The sequence below is a fragment of the Erpetoichthys calabaricus genome, chromosome 11 (genome assembly GCF_900747795.2).
Source record: "Erpetoichthys calabaricus chromosome 11, fErpCal1.3, whole genome shotgun sequence".
NCBI lineage: Eukaryota > Metazoa > Chordata > Cladistia > Polypteriformes > Polypteridae > Erpetoichthys > Erpetoichthys calabaricus.
The window spans coordinates 86,226,545-86,239,259 of NC_041404.2; the positions used below are offsets into that span (position 1 = coordinate 86,226,545).

Here is a 12,715-nt window from a genome sequence, read left to right on the forward strand (position 1 = left end):
CCAAAAAAATAACTAATGCAGGAAAAGACAATAACTAGGGTGCAGAAAAATGGAGGCAGGTGCTCTGGACTGATGAGTCAAAATTTGAACTTTGTGGCTCTAACGCAAGGCAGCTTGTCGGCCAAAGGACTACAGAACAGTACATCAATGAATTTCTGCAGGCAATAGTGAAGCATAGTGGAGTTTATGGGCTGCATTTCCACAAAAGGAGTTGGCGATTTCATCAGACTTGATGACCTCCTCACTATTAAGAAGCACAAGTAGATTTTATCCATCATGCAGTACAATCAAGGAAGTGTCAGCTTCATTCTGCAGCATTACACATGACCAAAATCATAAACATGCAGTTAAAACAGGAACAAGGACCCCGAAAGAGACAGTACAGCCCTCACAGAGCTCTGATCTCAGCATTATCGAACCAGTCAGGAATTACAAGTCAGGCAGCTAAAATGTGCAGTGGAAGTGTGGCAAGTTCTCCAAGAGGCTTGGAACAATTGACTGTAAGAGGACCTTCAGAAACTGAATGACAGTGGACCAAACAGAAGGCAAAAGTTGGCCACCCCAAATATTTAGTTTATTAGTTTTTTGCATGGCAATTGTTACATTTGCATATTAGAACTAACCATTTTACATTACAGCGAGTAATTATCCATAGAAAAAAAAGTAAAACGTTAATGAATTGAAAGAAAATTATGTTTCATGTTGCGTTAGAGGTATTTGTTGCGTTATACGTTTTTGTTCTTTTTGGCTTTGAAATTAACATGCAAATACTTTTTTAACTTATACTTTTACTGTAAAACATCAGTAAAAACTATTTTTTGAATTAACTTTTTGTCAATATCGCATTGAATTTTGATTCTGTGTTTGGAGTTACATCGTGACAATGCAATGTATAACTGCCCGTGAGTGAATTTAGTTTCTTCCTCTCTAATAAATAAACCAAGTTTTTCAAATGTTTGTCCCTGTGATTTGTTAATTGTCATAGCAAAAGCTATTCTAATGGGAAATTGTAAACGTTTTAATACGATTGGCATATCAAGATCTCCTTTGGTGTCTAATGTTATCTGTGGAAGACGTACGACATTACCTTTCTTGTCGCCTGTTATACTTTTACATGTCATTGCAGTGTAACAAATCGACAATTTCCTCGTTAATTTGTTTGACTTCATTGTTTCTCGGTGCTAGGATTGCCCAATTCATCAACAAGATTTGGACATAATTAGTCTTCTTTTATTGGGAACTTGAAGTGAGGAAAACGTAAAAAATTTATAAGAGCTTGAGAGCGCAGGAACTGTGTCTGACAAACGCATTCACACGAATGAAAGGTAAGTGTACCGTGGGCATGGTTGTAAATGGTTGAGAGGAGGGCGGGACTTGACAAAATCTCTTGGAAAAAGTCTTGTCTCAAGATTTTCTTTTATAATAGAGAGATATCCATTAGTGTTGATCAGCGACTTTTGACAAAGCATTATTCACAACACATTTGCTGCATTTGCATTCACCCTTGTTTGTTGAATTATTTACTGATAATTTGGCCGGTTTAGGAGAACTTTTTTCCCCCAGTGCCCCATATTGCTTTGTGAGGCCAATGCAACACCCTCTGGAGCTGTAGAAACCACCAGTGGATGGGACCGTCTCCAGGAAATATAAAGTTGATCATCTGCATTACAGACTCTGCAGGACTTATTTAGTAGTAGAACATATAATTAAATAATGCAGGTTCTCAAAATGTATTTTTTATGAAACATATACAGCATAAGGGCGGCACGGTGGGTAGCACTGCTGCCTCGCAGTTGGAAGACCTGGGGACCCGGGTTCGCTTCCCGGGTCCTCCCTGCGTGGAGTTTGCATGTTCTCCCTGTGTCTGCGTGGGTTTCCTCCGGGCGCTCCGGTTTCCTCCCACAGTCCAAAGACATGCAGGTTAGGTGGATTGGCGACTCTAAATTGGCCCTAGTGTGTGCTGGGTGCGTTTGTGTACGTCCTGCGGTGGGTTGGCCCGGGATTGGTTCCTGCCTTGTACCCTGTGTTGGCTGGGATTGGCTCCAGCAGACCCCCGTGACCCTGTGTTTGGATTCAGCGGGTTGGAAAATGGATGGATGGATGGATATACAGCATAAATAAGGAGTTATTTTTGCTTGTCGCCAAATGTGCTGATTGATCTTCGAGTTCCACATCAGTATAAGAGAAGGAGGCGCATGCCCTGTGCAGGCATAATTAGCCACGTGGAGATAAAAAACAAACCTTGAAGGAGCCTGAAGCCGCAATAACACAAAATACTCTATGAAATAATAACAAAAGATTGATTACTATTTACAAGACGTTTCTATCTTTTTGATAGAAGAAAAGGTGCGAGAGACGTGCGAGGTGGAGAGCCTTCAGTGCGACTTTAAAAAATAGAATGAGCCATTGGCTTCAATCATGACACGCCACTTTCAATTTTCTGCCTTTAGAAGACCTATATATTTTTTCTGACTTTTGACTACGATTTCAGCATTTCCACTTTGCTTTGACGAAACATGTGACTGTGCATCTCTGACTGCATTATTCCTTCTTTGATCTCAAAGAGACACAGTGGTGCAGTGGTTGGGACTGTTGCCACAGAGCTCAGGTCATCTTTTTGGCCACAATAATCGGTCGTGTACAGGCAGACGTTTTCCTAGACCTCAGGGACACTTTAAAGATGATAGCACCATTATAATCCAGTCAAATCTAATTAATTTAGTCCTTCTCCATTGACTTCAATGCATATCGCCGAGTTCTGTGATTTCTCCAAACTCGATGCAAAGCAAACAGCATGGAGTTCGCTCATCACTAATATATATTTATCTATCTATAAAATGAGAGAGAGGGAGGTGGGATTTTCAAACACAGCGATGATGCACTTCTCTTCTCATCTTTATATTTAATATGCTCAAGACACAATCCCAGGGATTCCTTCCCTTAATGAATTTCCTCTTGTTCCCTGTTTCATCTTTGCAGCTCTCCTCTTACTACATTTATAATATAAATAGATAGTATTTTTTTTTTTTTATTCTGACAGCACTATTAACTGTTAAACTCTTGTAAAATCTGCTTCAGGCACATATCCTCACGCTTTCTGTGCCAGACCTCTAAATTTTATTTAATTAAACAGCTAGTTAGATAACACTTTGGAACAATCTGTAGATTGTGTCACAGAGTGTCCAAATGCAGCTTTGTAATAAATGTTTTAAATTGGGGTCACACAGGAAAATGCCACAAAAGAAAAACATGTAAATTTTTGACAATATCGGGGAAACCAAACCCAAAAGATTAAGGCTTTTGTTTACACTAGATTCAGAAATATTCAGAAAGAACTTTTAAATTGACATCACGCAGCAAAAAGTCAGATCACCCTTGTGTCTTGGTCATGTAAAATAATGAGTGGCTAACCTTGCTGATATGGAAGCTGCCTAAAAAGAGGATTCTTTACAAAAACAATTTAGAACAACTTTGGATGCCTGGAGGTGCAGGAGTTGAAGGAGAACTGTTGTATTTTTAATTGTAAAAAGTACTCTTTCATATAGGAGTTCACAGCATGAAACAACATGCCAGTTTTTGTATACATTTTCAGTATTAAAGTGCAGAAAATGACATCACTGTACTAGAACTGCACTTGGAAAAGAACTCAAATCCCAAGAATCAATGCTGTGGTGTGGACTACGCCATGCATAGCCAGCCCGGCCTTAGAGAAGAACTGAAATCTTAAGAATAACAGCTAAGTGCAGTACTGGAGGATTGGCATCAGTGGGCCTCTCTTTTCTGGCAATCTACATAAGGATGACTGCATTGTTTCAGGTCATGATTTTTTTCAAAACTCCTATATGAAAAGAGTACTTTTTACTATTAAAAGATATAAAATTGTGACTGTTGCCCTTTAAGGATACTTCTTCACTGCTCCAGGGATAGGCCTGACTATGTGCACTTTGTACATCTGCATACTGTGTTTTCCTAGCTTATCACAAAGGCTAACTGGCACCTGTAGATTAACCTGCAATGTGTTTCTGCTTTTCTCCTGATGCTGACTGCATTTCATGAAATAGTTGGATGGATGAAAGACCAATTAGGCAACATACTAGTACAGGGGTCGTGAGACTCGGTCCTGGGGACCCACTGTGGCTGCAGGTATTTGTTCCAACCTGCTCCCAGGCTAATTAAGCAAACTGTTATTTCCCTTATTCTGTTTTGGGAATAATATAGAAATTAGAAAACAAAGTCTGGTAAAGGGCGGCACGGTGACGCAGTGGGTAGCGCTGCTGCCTCGCAGTTGGGAGACCTGGGGACCCGGGTTCGCTTCCCGGGTCCTCCCTGCGTGGAGTTTGCATGTTCTCCCCGTGTCTGCGTGGGTTTCCTCCGGGCGCTCCGGTTTCCTCCCACAGTCCAAAGACATGCAGGTTAGGTGGATTGGCGATTCTAAATTGGCCCTAGTGTGTGCTTGGTGTGTGGGTGTGTTTGTGTGAGTCCTGCGGTGGGTTGGCACCCTGCCCGGGATTGGTTCCTGCCTTGTGCCCTGTGTTGGCTGGGATTGGCTCCAGCAGAACCCCGTGACCCTGTGTTCGGATTCAGCGGGTTGGAAAATGGATGGATGGATGGAAGTCTGGAAAAAATATTTTTTTTACTAAAATGTACTAAGCAGTTATATGGGAATAATGTATTTTTTTTCTTTTTAACAATATTTTCATTTTGATTTTCATTGTACTTTTGCAGGTGTTTTAACTGTTTAATCAATGTCACTAAAGTAGTTGCAGCCTTTCATGATTCAGTGTAGTTTGCATGGGTGTCTGCTCTGCTCGCTTTTAACTGTTACTGTTAAGATACAATGAAGGGAGCAAACTGCACAGAAAAAGGGCAAAATGTAATGAAATCGACAAAAGAGAGTTAAGCATTTAAATCTATTGTAAAAATAGAAATATTTCTAAATGTCTTATAAATATAAAAATCATACTGCTGTGCTTTTCTGAATGTAGAATAAGAGAAGAGAAAAAATACCAGCTAATTAAATGACATCGGTGTTATCGGTTGTTGTCACTGATTAGGAATCTGGTTGAAGCAAAAACCTGAAGCCACAGAAGTTCCAAAGGACAAAGTTTGAGTACCCCTGTACTAGTACGGTATGATAACACACTTGTTAGATTAATCTTTTTTTAAAATATTTTACAATAATCCATACTGAGAAATATTATAAACATTAACTGAATTAATGAGCAGCTTGAGATGAAAACATAGTACGTAAGCATGAAAAAATAAATAAAACCTTAAAAAAGTGATCATACGTTGCTGGATAGTTAATAAGAATATCCATGTATTTATTCAGTTTTAATTTTGACTTTTGAATGTCTAATTAAATTTATACTTAATAGACCAAAGAAAGTGTTCTTAATGTGAACCACCATGTTTGTTGTTAACATGTAGCCAATACTGAATCTTTGTCCTGCTCAGCAGCTACACTACTTCATGGATTTCTTCAGTCCTACAGGTATGACTGGGTTGATGACACAGATGGTTAAGTCCGCAACAGCAACTTATGTAACATTTGACCAAAGAAACTAATTTTTTCAAGGGCTCCAAATTACAATGGGATCTTTTTCAGTATATTAAGTGTCACTGAACAATACTGCACTTTCCCTTTAGTTTGCACATTCAGATCTCCAACACTTCCATTTCCATTTGAAGAGCCTGAACAGCACAGCATGAGCCCTCATGGTCATCATCTTGATTCCGAGATGTTTATTCAAGAGCATCCTGTAAAACTGAGCCTTCCTGCCATCACAGACTTGTGTAATTTGGCCCCTCAATTTTATCTTCCTTGTCCTCATCAAGTTCTCTGACAGAGTGAAAAACACTTTTGTCTGCTAAGCTTGCAGTCCACTGTAGTGACACCCAAACTCCATCCATGGAAGGCAAGTAAGGGATGTAAACAATGCTCCTGGGGAATCCAGTGCCTGTGTTCTCTGCAGGTGATTTCCATTTTAACAACTTATGAGGGAGGCTTGGGCTGAAACCACCAAACTCTGAGAGAGGCAAAAAAGAGAGATTAGACGTGTAACTGTTGTTGTCTGACCAGACCACCAATCTTTCAACTCCGATATTTATACTAGCATTGTCATGATTTTTCTGGAAAATAACATACATTAAAAAAACATTTTTTTATACGTACATCTTGTACTTTAAAAACTTGTGTTTAAGAAAACTAATGGATCCATGGAAATACTTTTTTTATTTAGCTGATTTTTGGTAGATTTCACAATTTTAACAATTACTATTAATCACCAGGGCCTTGTTTAGATGCCATACTGAAATTTTGTTTGCTCTAGAAAGACTTATAAAGTCAAATGTATGCCAGGGTCCATGCCAAATGTCTTCATAAATCTCACCTAACTTAAAACTATATGTGTGTTCACATGCTTTTAGCCACCACCTCTAGCCAGTAACCCTCTACAGCTTAAAAAATGCCCTTCTTGAATATTCAAATATCTAATTACCATTTACATTTGGCCATGTTCCTGAGTCAAGTCTTTATTTTCAAACCATGAGAGAAAACTGAAAACAAAATGTTATTGAATGTGATCTTCAGGTATTGCTGACATTTGGTGGAGTTTAAGGAGTGGCTGGGTGGCCTCCCCCAGTGCATGTACTATGTTACTACAATATCTTAGAAATACAGTGGCCTTAATTTTAAGGATATGTTAATTGACAAATTAGGTTCTCAGTGGCATAGCAGTAGTGCTGCTGCCTCATAGTAAGAAGTCTGGAGGCCTAACTCAGGTGCTTATTGTAGGAAGTTTGCGTTTGAGTCCCCATGGGTTTGCTCCAGTTTCCTTCCACAGTCCAAAGACCTGCAGGTTAGGTGAACTGGTAATGCTAAGTCGTCCCCTGATGTATGTGTGTGTGTGTATGAGTGTTTATACTGTGATGGGCTGTCACTCTGTTAAGAGGTTGTTCCTGCCTCTACCCGTTGCATGCTAGGTTAAGCTCCAGTTGCCCGGGATAAGTGGATTCAGAGAATGAATGGACCAATGAATACTATAATCCAGGGGTCTCCAACTGTGGACTTGGAGCACTACTGTGGTTGCAGGTTTTCATTACAGTGATCCCTCGCTATATCGCGCTTCGCCTTTCGCGGCTTCACTCTATCGCGGATTTTATATGTAAGCATATTTAAATATATATCGCGGATTTTTTGCTGCTTCGCGGGTTTCTGCGGACAATGGGTCTTTTAATTTCTAGTACATGCTTCCTCAGTTGGTTTGCCCAGTTGATTTCATACAAGGGACGCTATTGGCAGATGGCTGAGAAGCTACCCAGCTTACTTTTCTCTTTCTCTTGCGCTGACTTTCTCTGATCCTGACGTAGGGGGATTGAGCAGGGGGGCTGTTCGCACACCTAGACGATACGGACGCTCGTCTAAAAATGCTGAAAGATTATCTTCACGTTGCTATCTTTTGTGCAGCTGCTTCCTGAAACGACATGCTGAACGGTGCTTCGCATACTTAAAAGCTCGAAGGGCACGTATTGATTTTTGACTGAAAAACAAACTGTCTCTGTCTCTCTCTCTCTCTCTCTATCTCTCTCTGCTCCTGACGGAGGGGGTGTGAGCTGCCACCTTCAACAGCTTTGTGCCGCGGTGCTTCGCATACTTAAAAGCCAAACAGCCCTATTGATTTTCCTCTGCCTTTATGACAGTCTCTGCTCCTGACTCCTTTGAAGAGGAAGATATGTTTGCATTCTTTTAATTGTGAGACGGAACTGTCATCTCTGTCTTGTCATGGAGCACAGTTTAAACTTTTGAAAAAGAGACAAATGTTTGTTTGCAGTGTTTGAATAACGTTCCTGTCTCTCTACAACCTCCTGTGTTTCTGCGCAAATCTGTGACCCAAGCATGACAATATAAAAATAACCATATAAACATATGGTTTCTACTTCGCGGATTTTCTTATTCGCGGGTGGCTCTGGAACGCAACCCCCGCGATGGAGGAGGGATTACTGTATAACCCTTTCTTTAATTAGTGACCAGTGCTGCTACTTAACTCTTTTGTCTTAAAATTTAATTGAAATATGCAATGAAGTAAGATTTTCTGCGTAGGACTTATGGGTGGTCGAAACGTTCTGTAACTTTAACCCAATTAACATTGCTTTATGAATCCCAACTTTGTGAAAGAAATGGCTTATGCACGTTTTCCAGGGGCCTCATGTATGAAACTTGCTTATGCTGACAGTATAACTTGCCATGCAAGTAAAATAATATGGATACTACCCCATGGGGACTGTAGGGCTTGTAAATGTGTGGTGTTCTCCAAACAGGGTACACTGCACGGGAAAAGGTCAAGGCTTCAGTGTGGCGGCATCCTAGTCTTGGACAATGTTTTGTGACCTCTACTAGGAAGAGGATATAGGCCTTTATGACTTTCAGATGACTCAGGAGCGCAGATAGTCCAAGGGCTACAAGAGAGAGTTAAAGTCTGCTTTGTCTGCAGCAACTCAAATTTGGGAAGAGGTTCTGGGGGTAGGCAGAGGGGAATAAAAGCCACCTAATAGCCTCTCCCTAGGTGAGGGTTACATAGGAAAAGGATCAGAAACTGGTACTCAGCTTGTAGCAGGGCTACATAACATTCAGATTTGTTTAGTATACATTTGTGTTTGTTTGACCTTTTCCATGTACAAAATATATATACCTGAAGAAGAGTTTTTTCACTGCATTTGCAAAGAATGTCCCCAAGCATGGCACTTAACTGTTGAGGAGATGGGGGTTCCTGTTACTTCTGGGTTGTGTACAGTATAAGTTAGGACCCCGCATTTCATAAAGAAAGAGAAAAAGAAGGCATCGAACAACCATGATCCGTCACATCAAACACTGCTTTATTGCATCAAAGGCATCTACAGATCATCACTGTTTATCCTGGTACACATGGCAGTAAGCGAGTTTGGACTTTTCATCAGCCATATCCCAGGGCTGTTGGACTGCCTCCTGGAGTCAACGGTGGGACTGTTTGGGCTCATACTTCAGAATATCACAGTTTTCTGTCATTTCATCATTTGGGACTTTCATCCATGTTTCAATCTCTAAGGTTTGCATGATTTCATTGGACTTTTTGTGTATATGAATATTTGTTTGTTATTTTGTGAATTATGTATGTTTTCTGGATAAGACAACGGAGGACAAGGGAGGTCAGAGCACTGTCAGGTTTTTCTTTTTTTTTTCTATTACTGTATTTATTTGCATCTGTATTGGGATATTGGGATGTATGTTATTACATTGCATTTTTTCCAGTATATTCATTTTTTCACATACTGAATCTTTTTTCTTTGACCAAAGAAAAGTTTGTTTGTTTCTGCTGTCGACTGGGGTGCTTGAGTGGAGGGTGGATAAGTATGATTTAATGTCTCCGAGTCTGGACTTCACTCCAGCTGAGCCGGAGCAGGTAAGTTGTCGCACAGTGATCAAAAGTTTCAATCCACGCTAACAGCGGGGTGAACTAAATGTAAGAGCTGATTAACCATTGTGGGGTGCATTTTTCTGTGCATATAATATTATATGAGAATTAAAATGAAAAAAGAAGTAAGACAGCTGTTCTGATTTTGAATATACACTTTGTGTTAATCAGATAGGTTACCAGCACATCATGCCAATACTGAAACAACAACGAGCTTAAGCTCTTATTTAGCTACTGGGATTTTTTGTTGCAAAGTTTAATATTAGTAAGAACAAATATTGAAAGAAATCAAAAACATCCACATTTGCACATTTTTGTCTGAACTTGCTTGTTCATTTAATGTAAATAAAATAACATATATGTCATTTACTGGTAACCAACACTTCACCTTGCTTGTCATCCCATCAATACAAGAAAACACAGTGTATTCCTGAAAAGTAATTTAAGTCAGAATATTAAGATCTGTCATACCTATACCTGTCACTTAACTGATATCGCGCCCAGTCTTCATCATTCATCTTGCAGTTTCTAGTGGCTTTTTTTAGTAAGCCTGACTGAGCTCTATGGGTTGCCTGGCCACCAGCTAAAGGCCTGGCTATAGGAGTGGGTCCTGTTATTCTTGTTCTGCATGAGGTCCAACAAAATTGAGCATCATCTTGCTAGTTATAATTTTGGATTGCTCTTAGGCACACTGGTTATTACAGAATATTCTGGGAGGTGTCTTGTTTTGCAAGCTTCTTTAATATTGTATAGAATTGTGTATAATGGTAGAGAACAAAGTTTTTAGACTGACAAACTAAGGTTGTGATTCTGATCATTAAAAATGGGGACAAGAGGGCGTGCTCTAAAGATTGGGATCATATTATGGAGAAGGCTTATAACTGTATACCATCCTGTGGGAGGTACTGCAAGAGTGTGGGTGGTAAAGCCTGAATCTAATGGCTGAAATGAATATCACTGCTAGCATGGATGCTTACACAGAAACATATTCACTCTGATAGGCATATAATTCTAAAAACTTACAAGTGTCATAAAAACTTTTAAACAGGTTTTACACATTGAACTTCTATGAATTTAAAATAGAAAGATACCTTTATCTTAAGTGCATTCCACTGCCTCACGGGTTTGCTTTGTTTAATGGTAATTGTTCAGCTTGGGTAGGAAAGCCTGAGTTCTGAGGGAAACAAGAGTGCAGAACATGGCTGTATTTTTCCCATTTCTGATATACATGGTACTTACTCAACTAATTTCAGTGCTTTTCCGAATCTTGTAGAAGGCAGGTTATATGGTCAATGACATTTAATTAAATGTATATGCTAATACGGGGTACCACACTTCCAGCAGTGCATCTGTCCTGCCTATCTTTTTAAAAATATCTTCTAATGTGAGGATTTTTTTTCCCACGCTCATTTTATAGGCATTGGGTTATTGGTCCATCTGTTTTCACTCTAATGACTTTGGGGGACCAGTTATCAAAATGCATACTTTCAGTCAGTCAGTCAGTCATTCTCCAACCTGCTATATCCTAACACAGGGTCACGGGGGTCTGCTGGAGCCAATCCCAGCCAGCACACGGCGCAAGGCAGGAACAAACCCCGGGCAGGGTACACACACACACACACACACACCAAGCACACACTAGGGACAATATAGGATCACCAATGCACCTAACTTGCATGTCTTTGGACGGTGGGAGGAAACCAGAGTACCTGGAGGAAACCCACGCAGACACGGGGAGAACATGAAAACTCCACGCTGGGAGGACCTGGGAAGCGAACCCTGCAAACTTTCACTTTTGCTATATATAATTCTTTACTGCAAAAAGAATGAACAGATTCACCACACTCTCCAGGAGGAGCTCAGTTTCTGAATATGAAATGTAGAAACATCAGATTTAAAACATTGCTCCAGCTTTATATACATGCCAAATCTTTTCAGACAGCCTTACCCTTAGTCGGTTTCTTGAACATTTGATAGCAACTATAGGTGCAAGGATGGCAAGAAGGGTAAATAAAGCAGAATATGCCAGGAGGATGTCTCTTTGCATCTTAAGATGGTTGTAGTCTTCTGTAGCTTAAAAGAGAAAAACACATTTTCATTTGGTTATTATATTCAAAAATTTGTTTTACTTTTATACCTTAGACTTATACACTTACTATGAATCTCCTCATTACTTCCAGAAAAAAAATATTAGCAAAAACAAAGGTATTTGTGAGAACCTTGTTTTCTGCTGGACTCCTAGGTCACAACAGCATAACACCAAGATGCATCAAATCAGCTGGCAGTTAACTTGAAATACTTTAGAACAGCATTTCCCAACCTGTGGGTTGCAGCAGCATTGCAGGTAAGCCACAGCTGACTGGATACAAAATCCCATCCTCCCACTGCTCCAGATTCACAGTAGAAGCATCGCAGTTGGATTGCAGCCGATGTGACCTTCCCGCTCTGACAATCGTGCTTGATTTACCAAGGAGGAAAAAACATTTAAAATAGTGCTCGATTTATTAGAGCTCTGACGTTCTGGAGGGCCCAGACAATTGTGGTAAATTCAAGGAGGGGGAACCCACCCCTAAATGGGTCACGAACACTCTAGCATGTGAAAAACCGGGTTGTGACACCACAAAGGTTGGGAAACACTGCTTTAGAAGATAGTGTGCCAGTAAATCCTCAAAAAGCAGGAGAAAAGTGACCATGTTTCCTTCTGATAAAAAATAACAACAATTCAAATACAGATGGTCCTCAACTTATGATGGTTTAACTTACGATTTTTTGAAGTTACAATGGTAATAGCGATATGAGAATTTTTATAAAATTGTGTAAAATCTAAATTTTCAAGTTGGCGCGGCAAGCAAATGTTTCTGTGGGCTGTGTGATGCGGTATGATACGTTGGGATGCTGCCAGGAAGCCGGGTACTCCCGCCTTGTGAGATGCCTCAATCTCACTAACGATCGATAGAGATCATTGATCTTGTTGTTGTAGTTCACAATTTTTTTCTGTGATTTCTTTTCAAAGCCCATTGAACAGTGTGCAAATGTGTCTTCCATACTCCCAAATGCCTCTCATGCTGGTGGTGAAAAGAAGAAAAAGAAAGCCATTAGTTTGGAAGAGAAATTAAAGATAATAAGCCTGAATGAATGGGGAAAGCCGGTCATGGCCACTGCACATGATCTTCTGCTATCCCAGTCGACGATATCTACAATTATCAAAGACAAGAAAAGGATAATGGAGGCTATCAAGGCATCTGCTTCAGTGCATTCAACGATAA

General features: G+C 40.0%; 1 protein-coding gene across 2 annotated transcripts in view; it reads right to left on the reverse strand.

Moving 5' to 3' along the window:
* Positions 1 to 5,288: 5,288 nt before the first annotated feature.
* Positions 5,289 to 12,715, reverse strand: part of LOC114660678 (uncharacterized) — a 157,849-nt gene continuing 150,422 nt past the window's right edge. For both annotated transcript variants that reach the window (XM_051934012.1, XM_051934013.1), the window contains 3 exons: positions 11,398 to 11,522; positions 10,541 to 10,623; positions 5,289 to 6,029 (listed from right to left, as the gene is read on the reverse strand). In XM_051934012.1, the coding sequence (XP_051789972.1) occupies positions 10,567 to 10,623; positions 11,398 to 11,522 (182 nt within the window). In that variant the 3' untranslated portion in view covers positions 5,289 to 6,029; positions 10,541 to 10,566. The remainder of the gene's footprint in view (positions 6,030 to 10,540; positions 10,624 to 11,397; positions 11,523 to 12,715) is intronic.